Source organism: Schistocerca cancellata, chromosome 10, assembly GCF_023864275.1.
Source record: "Schistocerca cancellata isolate TAMUIC-IGC-003103 chromosome 10, iqSchCanc2.1, whole genome shotgun sequence".
Classification (NCBI taxonomy): domain Eukaryota; kingdom Metazoa; phylum Arthropoda; class Insecta; order Orthoptera; family Acrididae; genus Schistocerca; species Schistocerca cancellata.
Genome location: NC_064635.1, coordinates 160,649,287 through 160,665,227, shown reverse-complemented (window position 1 = coordinate 160,665,227; position 15,941 = coordinate 160,649,287). Strand labels below are relative to the sequence as shown.

The 15,941-nt window shown below is 37.6% G+C and overlaps 1 protein-coding gene across 1 annotated transcript in view; it reads right to left on the bottom strand.

The window, feature by feature from the left end:
* Positions 1–15,718, bottom strand: part of LOC126106212 (poly [ADP-ribose] polymerase tankyrase-2-like) — a 129,663-nt gene extending 113,945 nt beyond the window's left edge. The window contains exon 1 of the mRNA XM_049912443.1: positions 15,235–15,718. Coding sequence (XP_049768400.1) covers positions 15,235–15,466 — 232 coding nt within the window. The 5' untranslated portion in view covers positions 15,467–15,718. The remainder of the gene's footprint in view (positions 1–15,234) is intronic.
* Between the last annotated feature and the right edge of the window lie 223 nt (positions 15,719–15,941).

The following is a 15,941-nucleotide window of genomic DNA, read 5'->3' as shown; positions in this document are numbered from 1 at the left end:
AAATAAAGCAATATGAAGATGGAGCAATAATGATAAGTCAAGAGAAATACATAGAAGAAATTCTGCAAAGATTTCGAATGGCAGAATGCAATACAATCTCAACTCCTAATGGACGTGAGGACAATAATCAAAACGAAGAAGTTTCGTCATCTGTACCCTACCGTGAAGCAATTGGTTGTCTCATGTACCTTTCAACAGTAACTCGTCCAGACATCACTTTAGCAGTCAATAAAGCTGCTCGAGCTATGGAGAAACCAACCACTGAAGACTGGAATAGAGTAAAACGCATTTTCCGGTATTTGAAAGGGACCTTAAATTTTGGAATTGTATATAATAAAAAAGAAGAGTTAAAGACTTACGCTGATGCAGATTTCGCAGGTGATAACCGGACAAGGCGCTCAACAACTGGAATTCTTGCAAAGTACTCAGGTGGTGCAGTGTCATGGACAAGTCAGTTGCAGAAAGTAGTGGCCACATCCACAACTGAGGCGGAAATAATTGCAGCTAGTGAAGGAGCAAAAGAGTTAGTTTGGTTACGTCGTCTGCTATCAGAATTAATGGAAATGTCGGGGCAGCCTCCAGTTCTTTACATTGACAATGCTAGTGCATTGAAGGTGGCAAAAAATCCAGAATATCATCAATGTTCTAAACATATAGAGGTCCGACATTTCTATGTTCATGAAAGATATCTGAACGGTGAGATTTTCTTGGAACACATTGATGGACACAACCAGTTGGCAGATATTTTGACGAAACCAATTTCATTTAAGAAGGTATAAATAGCTGACTGTGTTGATCTGCCGGTTCTGAATCCATGCTGCGCACCACTTATTACGTTTTCTTTATTTAGAAAGGCTCTCAGATTTTAAGAAATAGTTTTTCAAGAATTTTACCAAAGCCTGTAATACTGATACAGGTATATAGTTTGCAGCTTCATGTTTGTCCCCTTTCTTGTATAGTGGTGTCACTTTTACCATTTTCAGATTTTTCGGGAATATACCACTCACGAATGATGAATTGAAAATATCCGTTAATGGTTCTACGATAGATGTTACACTTGCTTTGATGATAATATCTGGTATTTCATCAGGACCTGCTGAATACTTATTGGGTAAACTTTTTATAATGACAGATAATTCCTCGGGTGTTGTTGGAGACATGAATAGGGTTCTTGTAAATTTTTTTGTATCTGACTGGAGTGTATTACTGTCTGGTTGTGAGTTGTAATGTTTGGTAATCAGGTGGTGTGCTACATTAGAAAAGTAGTTGTTAAATTTATTAGCCACTACTGTGGGGTTAATTATTTTATTGTTGTTTTTATGAAGTTCTATATTTTTGTGGGCTAATGATGTAGTACCTGTTTCTCTTTTTATGATACTCCAGGTTGCTTTAGTCTTATTCCTGGAATTTATTATTTGTTTGTCTGTTTTTCCTCTGCTGCTCCATTTTTATGTTTTCTCCTTTAGTCAATTAGATTCGATATCTCTTGTTTTCTATGCTATTTCACCCCTTAAAGCTCTCCATTAATTTTCTATTGTATTCCTCGCCTTTGTTTCAGAAATTCATCACCTAATGCTCCCTTTGAAACTTTCAATGACCTCTGGTTCTTTCAACTTATCCAGGCCCAATCTCTTTAATTTCTTTGGGTTTAATCTGGAGTTCATGACCAATATATTATGGCCAGAGAACACATCTGACACTGAAAGTGGTTTGCAATTTAAAATCTAGTTTTGAAATCTGTAATTGAATGAATTACTAACAAAGCTGTTGTTATGAAACAAGCCGTTGCCTCTTCAGTATTATTATACAGCTGCTGTTTGTAGCTTAATATTTACTTTATTACACCGGTATTTTTCAAAGAAAATATTTACCAATGTGTATACGTACTGAGTCTTGCTTACAGTACATTACTACTTACCATGTACCTCTGAATTTATGTATACAGGTAATTTGTAGACACAGTGGCTTTTGAACTGGTTGAGATTACCAATTGCTTGCTTGATTTATACGATAACTTGTAGAAAATCTATGCACAGGAATGTGTGACATGACTTTGGACCAACATTGAAAATTATTTCTGAATACTGTATTTTGACTGTGTGAAACTACTTTTTTATTATCAGATAAACAGTAAATGTATTGGAAAGTGAGCACAAATTCCAAGATCTTTACAAAGGCTTCTGCAAGAGTATGCTTACCTACTACACATAATATTCTTTGTTGGCATCTCCACTCATTTTGTGAGTTGTGTCTGCCAAGGTTGATTTTGGGCCCTTGCATCATCATTAAACATTACAGCTTTCAAACTTATACAGATGTACCCCACGACCCAGAGGCTGGAGTTTATGGCCTTAAATAGTGGAAACTCGAACAATATATCATTGTTCTAACAGTTAATTTCTGCAGCAGTGATACGTAAATCATCGTTATCTACTATAAATAATACATTTTTCTTTAGAACATATACAAATTTTAAAACCTGGTCTCTGTAAAATTCCTAATTATTGCATCATCCAGCCTGTAGGAATACTGCAGTTGCACCTGTTGTCATGGCTTCAGTAACTCTAATTCAAGTGGGAAGAAGAAGAGGAGGAGGAGGAGGAGGAGGAGGAGGAGGTGGTGGTATTAAATTTACAATAGCAGATGTGACTCAAAGAACAGTGCCCAATGTACCTTTCTCAGTGATAAATTTTAATACTTATTTTTGAACTATTTGTCATCCATAAATATTCAAGGAACACGTGTAGTTGTTAGCTCCAGTCTCATCAACACTGATATACATTGGAGTTACAAGGAATTATTGTAATCAGTTTCAAAGCCACATCATTTTGTTCGAAAATGTTTTAAGCTAGTTAGCTGAAACACAGTTGGTAAGTTTCATAAATCGCACATACATTTACACGATGGACTGAACACCAAGTGGTTGATGGGTTCATCATCTTCCTCTGACAGTGGTATCAAAGATGATGCAGCAGCAGTTAATGCTTGTTTAAAACTTTTGGTGCCTCATCATTGAAGCTTCACAAAATGAGCCTATTGGAGTCAAAAACCGATGCAAATGAAAATGCAGCCAGTTGAACACAGTGGCAAGCAAACAAGATTGCTTCAGTTGGTTGTTTAAATCCTGAGCTATAGGGTTGCCAAAACTTCAAGGATTTCACTATGAGGGAGGATAGGAAAGTAACGAACAATTTTTTTTTTCCTCCCCTCGTATTACAGCTGGAATATTGAAATTTCAGGACAATATCATTTGAGATTTGCACTACAGAGGGTATTTTGTTCTCCTACAGAAGGTATTTTTGTTCTCATGTGCAGCTCTAGCAAGTGAAGCCTCAACAACGAAACAAACAAGGTGTGCATGTTACTGTCAACTTGTGGAGAGCAGGGAAGTGTAGTCCGATATATGTGGGACAGAGGGCATAAACCAAGTCAAATTCACAGGGACGTGCATGACATATTTGGGGACAACTGTACGGACCACAGTAATGTCTCCAGGTGGCGTGCATTCTTCCAAAACGGCCATGTGAACCTTAGTGATTCCGGGCAGTCAGTAACGGCCACAGCCCTACAGTATGCCGAAGCTGCTAAGGCAGCAATTTTGAATAACTGGCATGTGCAACTGCAGACCCTATTGCAGAAGTTCCAACATTTCCTCTGGTGCAGTGTACAATACCGTTCATGTCACACTGAAATCACGTAAAGTTAGAGCTCGCTGGGTGCCTAAGAACCTCTCTGACAACCACATGGGCTACAAAATTATGACAAGCTTGGATCACTTAATGCATTACATGACAGAAGGGCATGACTTTCTGAAAGAAATTGTAAAGAAAGAGTCAAGGGCATACCACTAAATGCCTGAAACCAAGCAGTCCTCTATTTAGTGGAAACGCGCTGGTTTCCCAATGCGAAAAAATTCAGAGAGACTCAGTCTGCTAGGAAAGTGCTTATGACAGTATTCTGGGATATGCGTGGCGTGTTATTGGTGGACTTTGATGAATATGGGACCACTGTGAATGCTGAAGTCACATTAAAACTTCGGTTACATTGTGTCATGTCCTTTGTGACAGTGCTTGCCCCATGTTGAGAAAACTGCCATATTTGTGTGGGTGTCATTCCAGCATCCACCATACAGTCCAGACCTTGCACTGCCGGGCTGCCTTCCATTTGGTCATGTGAAGAAATACCTGGCTGGCCAACACTTTGCAACAGATGCTGACGTGAAATCAGCAGTTCGCAAATGACTATACACCAACCAAATTGACATCTACAAACAGGGCATACTGAAACTGGAACCACGATGGGAAAAATGTTTTGAGAATGTTGATGACTGTGCAGGAAAGTAGTTAAGAGATGCAAGATCATTTAAAGTTTCTTTGTTACCTACTAAACTTCTTGGTAATAAAATTACTGCACGTTACTTTCCGATCCTCCCTCGTATTTTGCTTGGCAGATTAAAGCAAAAGTTATGCACTTAAAATCGTGCTCAAAAACTGCAGATTCTTACTTTTGCTTACTTAGCTGGTCTGTAAGACAGCAACTGTGTTAAATGTTTAAAAATTAACATTTAAAATGGCATGAAATGCCGGAGACTAAGAAATGTACAGCTCTTTAATGAAATGTGATACCAAGTCATCAGTCTTGTTATGGCTATGAATTCTGCCAGTTACCATGAGTAAAGGACTATTGCACTTGTCCAAAACTATGGTGAAAAATTTCAAAAGAAGATGTGGTTATTTTCTGATAGTTTAAAAGAACTGTTTGTCGCATATTGTATCAAGTTTGATGTAGAATACAATTTTTCAAAATTTTGTGGCTAGGATCATAGTGATGCATCACTATTTGCTCTGCTGGAATGCAGAATGTGTGTGCCTCATTTATTTAAACATGAAGCAGGAGCTATCTGCTAACATTACACAAACATGCTAAAAACTTTTAGTGGGTCTCTCAGTCTGCAACACAGAATCAAAATTTGCATGCTTCACTGCCATAACAAATACCCAGGAAAAGTACGTGGATATAGACCCTGAAGAAACCACTAGATTCAAACTGATTCGTTACACTAACTTTACAGCAGCTGTCAAGTGAACATTTTGTTGAAAAATTGTAAAAAGAATTACAAATCTTTTGATTTTGTTTCAAAACCCAGTACCTGAAAAATGGTGAAGTGGTGGCTGAGATGGATTAAGCGGAAAACTATTTTGTTGTTCAGGATACTGTTCATGATTATCACTGAGGAGGGCATGTAATTGTTCATCCTGTTGTGACATACTCTGTTGAAAATAAACAGTTTCTATGCAGAAGTTTCTACATTATAAACAATACCTTAAAACATAAGTCTACTACTGCAGTGCGTGTTTTTGTTCAGAAATTGGTCACTTTTTTCAAAACAAAATTAACTGCAATCGAATTAAAAAAAAATAAATTAGTAATGGCTTTGCTGCTCAGCACAAGTATTAAGAACTTTTCAAATTTGTATCATTTTGAAGATTTTGTAATTTGAGCTGGGTGGTACATTTTGGAACTAACCACAGACAATTTGGTGATGGTGTTCATGGCACAGAGAAGTGACAGTGTGGTGGTGCAAGTATGCTGCGTCCAGATGAGAACCAAATTCTCACACCACTTCACCTGTTGTGATTGACTGTTTGAGAAATATGAAATATGAATTTGATAAAAAAGCAGAATTGGAAAATGCTCGACCAACTCAGGAAGAAAAGTCTGCATACACTTCCGTTATAGTTTGAACTAAGCTCCCTTCTGTCAATTCACACAAGATTCAAGTCAGTACAGTTACAGGTGACTAAAGAGTTCTTGTAGTTCTAGTGTTGAGCTAGCACAACCTGTAGTTGTCTATCACAGCCAGCACAGTATGTTGCAACAACAACAACAACAACAACAACAACAACTGGTCAGTTGGAGATATGTACGAGATCATGGCAGATGCACAGATATATTTTATGCATTCTTGTGGGCCATCACTGTTCCAAATACTGGGTTTTTCAAAATGAATATAGGGGTTTTAAGGCTTTGTAGCATTTATTATATTCAACTTACATTTATAAACAAAATGAAAGAGCATGTAAAGGTTTTATTTGTAAACCTGTGTGCAAAGACTGACTGAAGGTGATGAACAAGTGATAGCGTCTTTCACACACAGCCCCAAGAAATCAGTTCAGAAGGCTAGTCGTGAATTACCAATGCCAGTGAAGTCTGTGTACAGACCTTTATGGAGACACAACTATGTCCTTACTTATCGTATGTGGTTGTTTGATGCTCTAAAGCCTACAGACTATGGTTTATGTGCCAACTTTACAAACCAAACGTTGCTGCACAATGATTTTCTGGACCGTGTTGTCTTCAGCGATGAATCGACATTTCATCTACATGGAAGCATTAACACAAATAATGTGCACATATGGGTGTTCACAGATCATACCGTTGCAACAAGACTCCCCTAAATTATTATTGTCATATTGTGGCAAAATTTTTATGGGTCCCTTTTTTTGTGAAGCAACCATAACTGGTGTTTCTTATTTCAATGCACTACAACTATGGCTCTTTCCTCAATTGGAAGAAGCTGAACCACAAAATTATACGGCAGTATAATGGTGTGCTGCCTCCCTGGCATAAATCAGTACATGACTGGTTAAACGACGTTGTACCCGATTACTGGATTGGTTGCAAGGGGCTCGATAACAGAACTTATTTTGTATGACTACCTCGTTCACACGTTTATTGCGACTACGCTAACCACCTCATCACACACAATCTGATGCCGTGTGATTTTTACATTTGGCGGTTCACCAAAGATCATCTGTATGTGGCTTTGTTACCAGCTGACCCACCAGACTTCAGAAACAGTATTGTTACAATGTTATTCCAGACAGACTACATCTACATCCATACTCCGCAATCCACCATACGGTGCATGGCGGAGGGTACCTTGTACCACAACTAGCATCTTCTCTCCCTGTTCCACGGCGCTAATGACCATAGCAGTTTTGCGCCCTAAAACTAAACAAAACAACAATAAAACAAACATCCCTGTTCCACTCCCAAACAGAACGAGGGAAAAATGACTGCCTATATGCCTCTGTACGAGCCCTAATCTCTCTTATCTTATCTTTGTGGTCTTTCCGCGAAATGTTAAGTTGGCGGCAGTAAAATTGTACTGCAGTCAGCCTCAAATGCTGGTTCTCTAAATTTACTCAGTAGTGATTCACGAAAAGAACGCCTCCTTTCCTCTAGAGACTCCCACCCGAGTTCCTGAAGCATTTCCGCAACACTCGCGTGATGATCAAACCTACCAGTAACAAAGCTAGCAGCCCGCCTCTGAATTGCTTGTATGTCCTCCCTCAATCCGACCTGATAGGGATCCCAATCGCTCAAGCAGTACTCAAGAATAGGTCGTATTAGTGTTTTATAAGTGGTCTCCTTTACAGATGAACCACATCTTCCCAAAATTTTACCAATGAACCGAAGACAACTATCCGCCTTCCCCACAACTGCCATTACATGATTGTCCCACTTCATATTGCTCTGCAATGTTATGCCCAAATATTTAATCGACGTGACTGTGTCAAGCGCTACACTACTAATGGAGTATTCAAACATTACAGGATTCTTTTTCCTATTCATCTGCATTAATTTACATTTATCTATATTTAGAGTTAGCTGTCATTCTTTACACCAATCACAAATCCTGTCCAAGTCATCTTTGTGGTTTTCAGACTGATCGAGGTTTTGGAAGAACTCGCATATTGATTCAATGTGTAACAAATGGTGCTCACATGGAACACTTTAAGAGTTGCTCTTTCATTTGATATATTATTTGTAACTGTAAGTCAAAAGTAACAAATTCTACAAAGCCTTAAAATCTGTATGTTCTCTTTGAAACACCCTGTAGGTTCGTGCTGAATTCCTGAGTAGCACCTTTCGGCAACTCTTCTCGACTATCTACTACTACTACTACTACTACTACTACATCCAACTTTCAGTAGTTTACCAGATGCTGATGCCTGAACTGTGAACAGAAAATTTAGTTGGTTGTAACCGATTACTACGACAAATTAAATTTGCTATTTACAGTTCAGACAACAGCATCTGGCAAACTGTGCTTCTTTGTAGTCAGGCACTCCCAGTAAGATAACTACCAGTATTTTGCTATCCTCAGATAAGACACCCTTTGCAGGCTTGGAAATCTAAATGAAGTGCTGAGGCATGGCTGGACCTGCCTGGCTATCGAGCACGGCTTGGCAGTGGGTATGTCAGGTTTCAAAACTTGGTAGAGGCCAAAGCCAACATGGATCGAAGCAAGTTTATTTTCTACCCCAGTGAGCTCCTCCTTGACCCTCGAAAACATTTTGGTAGCCATTACTATTAGTCATTTAAAGACTATTTCCAGAGTGGTCCCATGAAACAAATTACATATTCTTGTACAAAATAATGACATCACTCTCAGTGGCAAAAAATGGGGATCCAAGATGTTACAAAAAAGCAAAATTTGGAACCTTCTTTTCCTTAGTACATCTCTGTAACTAAGTAAATATAATGCCTAGGACATTCTTAAAATGGAAGATTTCCTAAAGTTTTTGTTTGCAAAAATATTAATAGCCAAACTTTGGATAACACTTGACTTGATTACTTTTTATCCCCCTGCCATTGTTGAGTTGCCATGATAACCAGACTACTCAGTTTGCAATTTTTAATTTGTTATTATAGCTATATGTGAGTTTATACAGCAAATTTTATGGGGGAACTGCTCTTGTAGTAATCCTGACAAAAAGTCTGGAATGTCCCGAACAATGTTCTGGCCACCCTCACTAGAACGAGTGCAATGCCTTAAGCACTGCTTCGTACGAAGTAAGAAAACTTAAACTACATATGGAAAGTGTTGGAATCTACAAACCAAATTTCAACAGAATCTAGAATGCTATGTTGTAGTGAATAGATTATTTGGCGTGGAACGAACCAAAAGTTACCTGGAGCACATATACAAGTCATGCACTGCACTTAATTCCTTAGGTAAAGAATTACTGTTATATAAAATAATCTCTACTGAAGGACACCTGAAAAGTGCAGGTATACACAAATCACCTCACATTGAAGGAACTGCTGCTCACAGACTAGCTAGGAAGAACACCCAAAGGTGTGATAAAAACATGAAAGAAATCCTTGTGTAACCACCACAAAGCTTCCTAGGGAAGGAAAAAGTCCAAAACTGTCCAGGGCAGAAACTCTCATCTGGGAGCATACTACAATCACCAAGCACAGACCTCTGATCTGCAGCCAAGATTTTCTGTGATGATGCAAGAACCGCATGAAACAGAAAACTAAGCAATATCAGAGATAAGTGGAAATAGAAGTAAGCTGCAGAATTTACAACTATATACAATTTTTCCCTAATCTGAAAGTAAAATTATCCTTAAAAATGAATAACAATAAACATCATTAATGTGTAACAAAACTGGGTAGATGAGGGAAAGAAATGTAATTTCTGTTTCTTCCTAATGTCGCAGTGGGAGATATGTTTTTCTGGAGTTCACAAACCTTCTATATGTGTTGACAGTCTTCCCCTTGAAGATTCAGATTCGTTATTAGTCATTCAGCATCTGTACATGTAATAAAAAATGGCTCTGAGCACTATGGGACTTAACTGCTGAGGTCATCAGTCCCCTAGAACTTAGAACTACTTAAACCTAACTAACCTAACGACATCACACACATCCAAACCCGAGGCAGGATTCGAACCTGCGACTGTAGTGGTAGCGCAGTTCCAGACTGTAGCGCCTAGAACCGCTCGGCCACACCGGCCAGTGTATATGTAATAGATTGTCAGTACATTTGCTTATTAATATTAATAAATATGTATTTATACTGTTATAATAGAAGGAAACATTCCACGTAGGAAAAATATACCTAAAAACAAAGATGATGTGACTTACCAAATGAAAGTGCTGGCAGGTCGACATACACACAAACATACACACAAAATTCAAGCTTTCGCAACAAACTGTTGCCTCATCAGGAAAGAGGGAAGGAGAGGAAAAGACGAAAGGATGTGGGTTTTAAGGGAGAGGGTAAGGAGTCATTCCAATCCCGGGAGCGGAAAGACTTTATATATAAGACTTTAAATATGTCTGCTTGTGTCTGTATATGTGTGGATATATATATATATCTGTGTGTGTGTGTGTGTGTGTGTGTGTGTGTAAGGTAAGTCTTTCCGCTCCCGGGATTGGAATGACTCCTTACCCTCTCCCTTAAAACCCAAATCCTTTCATCTTTCCCTCTCCTTCCCTCTTTCCTGATGAGGCAAGAGTTTGTGGCGAAAGCTTGAATTTTGTGTGTATGTTTGTGTTCGTTTGTGTGTCTGTATTTATACTGTTTTAGATAGTATTTCTAAAAATTCTTCTAATGAATAAAATGTGTTTGCTAGCAAGAAGCTGCGCACGTTTCCTTAATCGGTTTGATTGACGTGCTTGTGACGTGTTCACACAGTTTCTTTATGTATTTTCATTGCCATATAGATATGACTATTGTTTGTTCTTGTGCCTGTTTTGTTATAAGAGCAAAATAGTTCTCATATTATAATCATGTCTGATTCCTTACACTTAAATTTGGGTAGTTCTGCGAGTATGTAATTAACACTCTCTAGAATATATAAATTAATTATAGTTAAAATCTTAGTGAACAAAGGCTTGGAATGAGTTCTCCTATCTGTTCTTTCCATTACTCTAATTGCTTTCTTTTGAATTACAAGAAATTTATTTATGTTTCGGTATTTCTCCAGAGTATTAAACTATATTTTAAAATAGATTTAAAAAAAGGGGGGGGGGGCAAAATATACTGTCCTCACATATTCAAAGGTGACAAATGACATCAGTCTCTTCAGCAAGTATATTACTCTTGATAACATAACTGTTAGCTGCTCTACATGGGTGTTGTATGTTAATTTGTCGTCATGTGTAATGCCTAAAAATTTAATTTGACAGACTGAGCCACTATGCCTTACTTACGTCTAGTAGTAGACCATTCGCACTGATGCATGATGCTGCAATTTCCACCAAATTCATTCTTTTGGCAAGGTGTTCAAATACATAGTTTAAACACAGAAATGTAGTATCAGCCACATACACATGTGTCTTTAGATTTGTATTATCCAGTAACTCATTTACTTGTATCAGGAATAGAAATTTTGATCACTGTGGCATTCCATGTTGAACCTCAAGAGCATTTGGTAACTGACCACCCGAACTCACCACATGGTTTCTTTTACTGAGACATGACTTGATTAGATTTACACTTTTAGCACAAATTCTACAGCACTCTAAACTGGAGACCAAAACGTTGCGGTCAACACAGCTGAAGGCCTTACTCAGATCACGAGGCTACCGGTGTACAGGTATGAACACTGTCCTCGTATGCTGACAAAAAGTCTAAGTTCAGCTTGCGTACACATTATTTCTTTCAAAAGCAACTTAGTTTAAAATACTCAGTGCCCTCCATGAGAATGATTCAGTATTTGATTGGACATGGACCCTACCTGAGCACTCTGAAAAGAATAAACCAATGCCCAAACATTTCCTGTTAGTGTGGCTGTGAAGATAGTAACTTCTGCTATGGGATAGCATTATGCAACCATTGGTGGGAGGAGATAATTGGAAGTCTTTCCAGAATCAGTCTCTTCAATAGAATGGACACAAAAACTATGGCATACCTTTAACAAAATAACGAAGAATGTTAGTTTGGAGGAACTGCATATCTATCAGGAGAAGAAAGAAGCTGGGGCACAAACAGAAGAAACCCAGGCAGCCACCTAGCACAATCTGGTCACAGCAACAGGGACAAGATTTGGCGAACATGAAACTATAAAAGAAATAGAGTAACATGAAGTGGGCATTGCCACAGGGCATCTGGAGGCTTGATGCTTCTGGCTGGAACTGCAGTTTCTGGGACACAGTGGCCTTGGCAAGTACAGTCTGAATATGTGCCTCTGAGTATTACATGCAGAATCTCAAGGAGAAGATCTTCAACCACATACATGATAAGATGAAAGAAAAAAACGAATGGTCTTTGGGGGAGGGTGCATACACAAAAAAGGTGGCTAGTTAGGAATCTTACTTTTCTCTTATGATGAACATGGGGCAGATAGTGGTCATTTAACAGTAGCACTACCACTAGTTTTATTTATCTTTCCTTTTCTCTAATACACGATAGTCATTTCCCTTTTCAATAACATTTTCCTTAGATTTATGAATTTATATGAAGTACACAAATATTTGTTCGTGGATTGTCCAAACGTATCACATCACGAGAATTTAGTTAGGGTGGCTACTCACATCTGGGTGTAGCTGAATTTCAGGTTCGGCATAATAAGCAGTTCCTAATAAATTTACTGTGAGTCTGAAGAGGGAGCATCTCATAATAATGACTTGTTCTTCCTCTCAGCTGACATGTAGCAGTTATTTAACTGCAGCTTTTAAATATTGATACTTTCTATAGCATAATATTCATACAATTAACACATTTTGGAATATTAAATATCTTAAAATTTGTGACTTATAAAAATCAATAAAATTAAATTCCAATGCTATGTTAAAAGCACAGAATTTGCTGAGATTTTATGAAATTCCTGAAATTACCTGAGATTTCACTGATTTTTCCAGTTAAAATTTAATTCCCTGATAATTATAGGTTTTTCAGAAGAATTGCACCTTGTTCATGGTTTCCTTATAACATATAAGGCCTACAAAAGATTTGTTGAACAAGAAAAATGGCAAAAAAAATTTGCATTGGAAACACAAGGGCCACTTGGAACGCTGCAAGAAGTGACACACCAGTAGAAAACACAAAACTATCAATAACTACTGAAGTTCACAAAATTATGAATACATTTAATCCCAATTTTATACAGGAGGCTAAAGATTTTAAAGTTAAATGTGCAGTGCACAGCCACAACTCAAATGTAAATCTGTTTTCCTGTTTCCTACCAATGAGATGGAAACATTATAGATAATTAAGGAAGAAATTGAAATAATGTTTGCACTGAGAATATTCTTAATCTCATCTTGGAGAAACACGCTCCCTTTATAGTCAATGCCCTTGTTGACATGTGTAATTTTTCACACCAAAAACAAAATAGCAAGTGTAAAGCACTACTATTCAAAAAAAGGGACAAAAATGTAGGCAACCAAGTACAGTCTAGTATCACTGCCTCCATAGTTTATCCAAAATAATGCAAGAATTATTATGCATTACTGGTATGAGTACAATTTGTGGAAATTAGTTAAATGTGGCATATCACAAGACTCCACTCCCACAAACAGTTCTGTTTATGCTTTTACAAATGGCCTGTGTGTAATAAGCCTTCTCTACAAATACACAGAAAATTTTGTACATGATACAAATTATATTCTTTTATTAACATAAAAACAAAGGATCAGAAGAACTGCAGTATAGCACTGAGAAGTGTAACACATACAGTACAGATCAGTTTTCTGAGAAATTTACTAGTAATAAACACACAGAAACTATCACAATAAATTTGCACTGGGGAAGAAAAACAGTCAGTAGCTGCCATCCATAAAGTTATTCAACAAATCTCTTCAAAACAATACTTCAACCAAATATGCTGGAGTATTAATTGAGCAGGGTCAAAGAGAGTTCCAACATGCAAAACACATTAGTAATAAGCTTAAAACTGTATGGCATCAAATAGCAGTTGAATAGTTTACTTCACCCAGGCATAATCATTGCTGTAATATGACCACCCAGAAATTTTTTTCAAAAAATACCCTCCTATTACCATCCACACACATTTTACAAGTTGTGGCTATATGATAAATCATAACTGCTAAACGGTACAATAAAATACTGGCACCTGAAGTGAAAATGACAAAAGCTACAGCAACATTTAGAACACTTATCCACTGGAAAAAGCACATTTTGGAACTCTTTAACAACCTTGTTCTGCCACACTTGAACTAATGATCACTGCAGATCTTGGGGGGGGGGGGGGGGGGGGGAGCAATCAGGAAGTTGACATATTTTCATTCAATAATGTTACTTGGAACAGTGGTCTGGGGTAACTCATCTCTAAAACAAAGTCTCCTTCGCTGTAAGAACAATATGTGCACCCATCCACAATTATTTTGCAGACATCTGTTTAAGGAGTTCTGGATTTTCACTACTGCTTCACAGTAAATTATTCCCTCATGAAGTTTGTTGTGCACATAATCCACTGCAGTTCAAAAATAACAATGATGTACACAATTACAAAGCCAGAAGCAAAAATTACATTTATTACAGCACGCCATATTAACGCTGCCTCTAGCACAAAAAGGATGCTCAATGCTGCAACCAACATTTCTGATAACTTACCCATCCAGTGATATAAAGTGTGTGACAGACAGCAAAGTAAAATTTGAAAATAAACTGAAAAAGTTTCTCCTTGATAATTCCTTCAATTCTGTAAAAGCATGTCTGTTTAACATGTAAAAGGTGGTGGGTAGGAATTTTAATACCATCTCACATCTGTACGTGTAAATGACCAGCATGTAGCTTATTTACAAAAAAAATAACAAAATGACTCGTTCCACATCAGTATTTATTGTGCAAATGACCCATGGAACATTAAACTAATTAATCTCTCATAGTACTAGACAAGATGCTACAGAAATATATTTTAACAAGGCTATATTGCAGACTTTATACTTGTAAAAATGAAAAATGAGACAAAGCTTTATGCATAAAGAGTTACTGATTATTTTAAATGATGTAAGAGATTTGAATCCGACAGTAATTAGTCATTCAGTCTATAAGACTGCACACAGTGTTACATACAGCATTCAGCACAGCTGTAAAACTGGTTTCATATTTTCTGATATAATGTATGGAAAAACCTCTTACAACATGATGAAGGGAATATCTTTTACATGTTAAATGTGCTTATGATCTTACATCACTTTAGAGCAGTGGTAATCTGTATCATGCCATCAGTTCATAAAGTTTTAGTCATATTCAAATGAAGCCTACTGTTTCTAATAATGCAAACGGCACATTGTACTTTTGTTCAATAAGTGACTATAATAGTCAGTAAAACATTGTATATATATATATATATATATATATATACACACACACACACACACACACACACACACACACACACACACACACACACACACACACACACAGAGAGAGAGAGAGAGAGAGAGAGAGAGAGAGAGTGTTTACAAGTGCTGTTAAATGTGTCGCCGCGAGGTACGACGGAAATGGGAGATGTTCCGTCGTCAGCTGATTTGAAGTGAACGATGACTGAACTGCGGCAGACTACGCGTTTGGCAGTCCCGTTTAATTCTTGTCCTAACCTGTCCTTAACCATAACCACGTGACGCGCAACGTACCAGAGAAAACGGTCAACGATCTGTGGCAGAAATAAAATCACGACTACTTTGGCCATGGCCATTAAAGTTAACCTCTACGAGCAAATTCAAGACAGAAAAATTTCAGTTTCACCGCGCAACACCAAATTGTACTTTCTGGCTATCATTGGTTATACGAGCTTCTGCGCTATCAACAAATGAGCATCCTTGGTTGCAAATATTCTCTACAGTCTACACTTTTCTCCTTGTATGGCTACAAGAAATTGTTTCATATATACCGCACTGACTTTCGAACACTTACTATTACTTTACTGCAACCCGAGATAATTTGTTTCATATGGAAATCAAGAAAACATTCGAAGCAAGATATGCAAGACACTATTTTCGATGTATACGGTGCCGATGTTCGAAGACTAGAATTAATCCTTACCAACAAATAAAAGTCTACATTTAAATCGGATCGAACAGTCGTCCCTAAAATAGTTTGAGGCACGGTACTTACGTCTCAATTCCAATACGACAAGCTAATGCAACGTGTTGGTTACGAACAACAGCTTT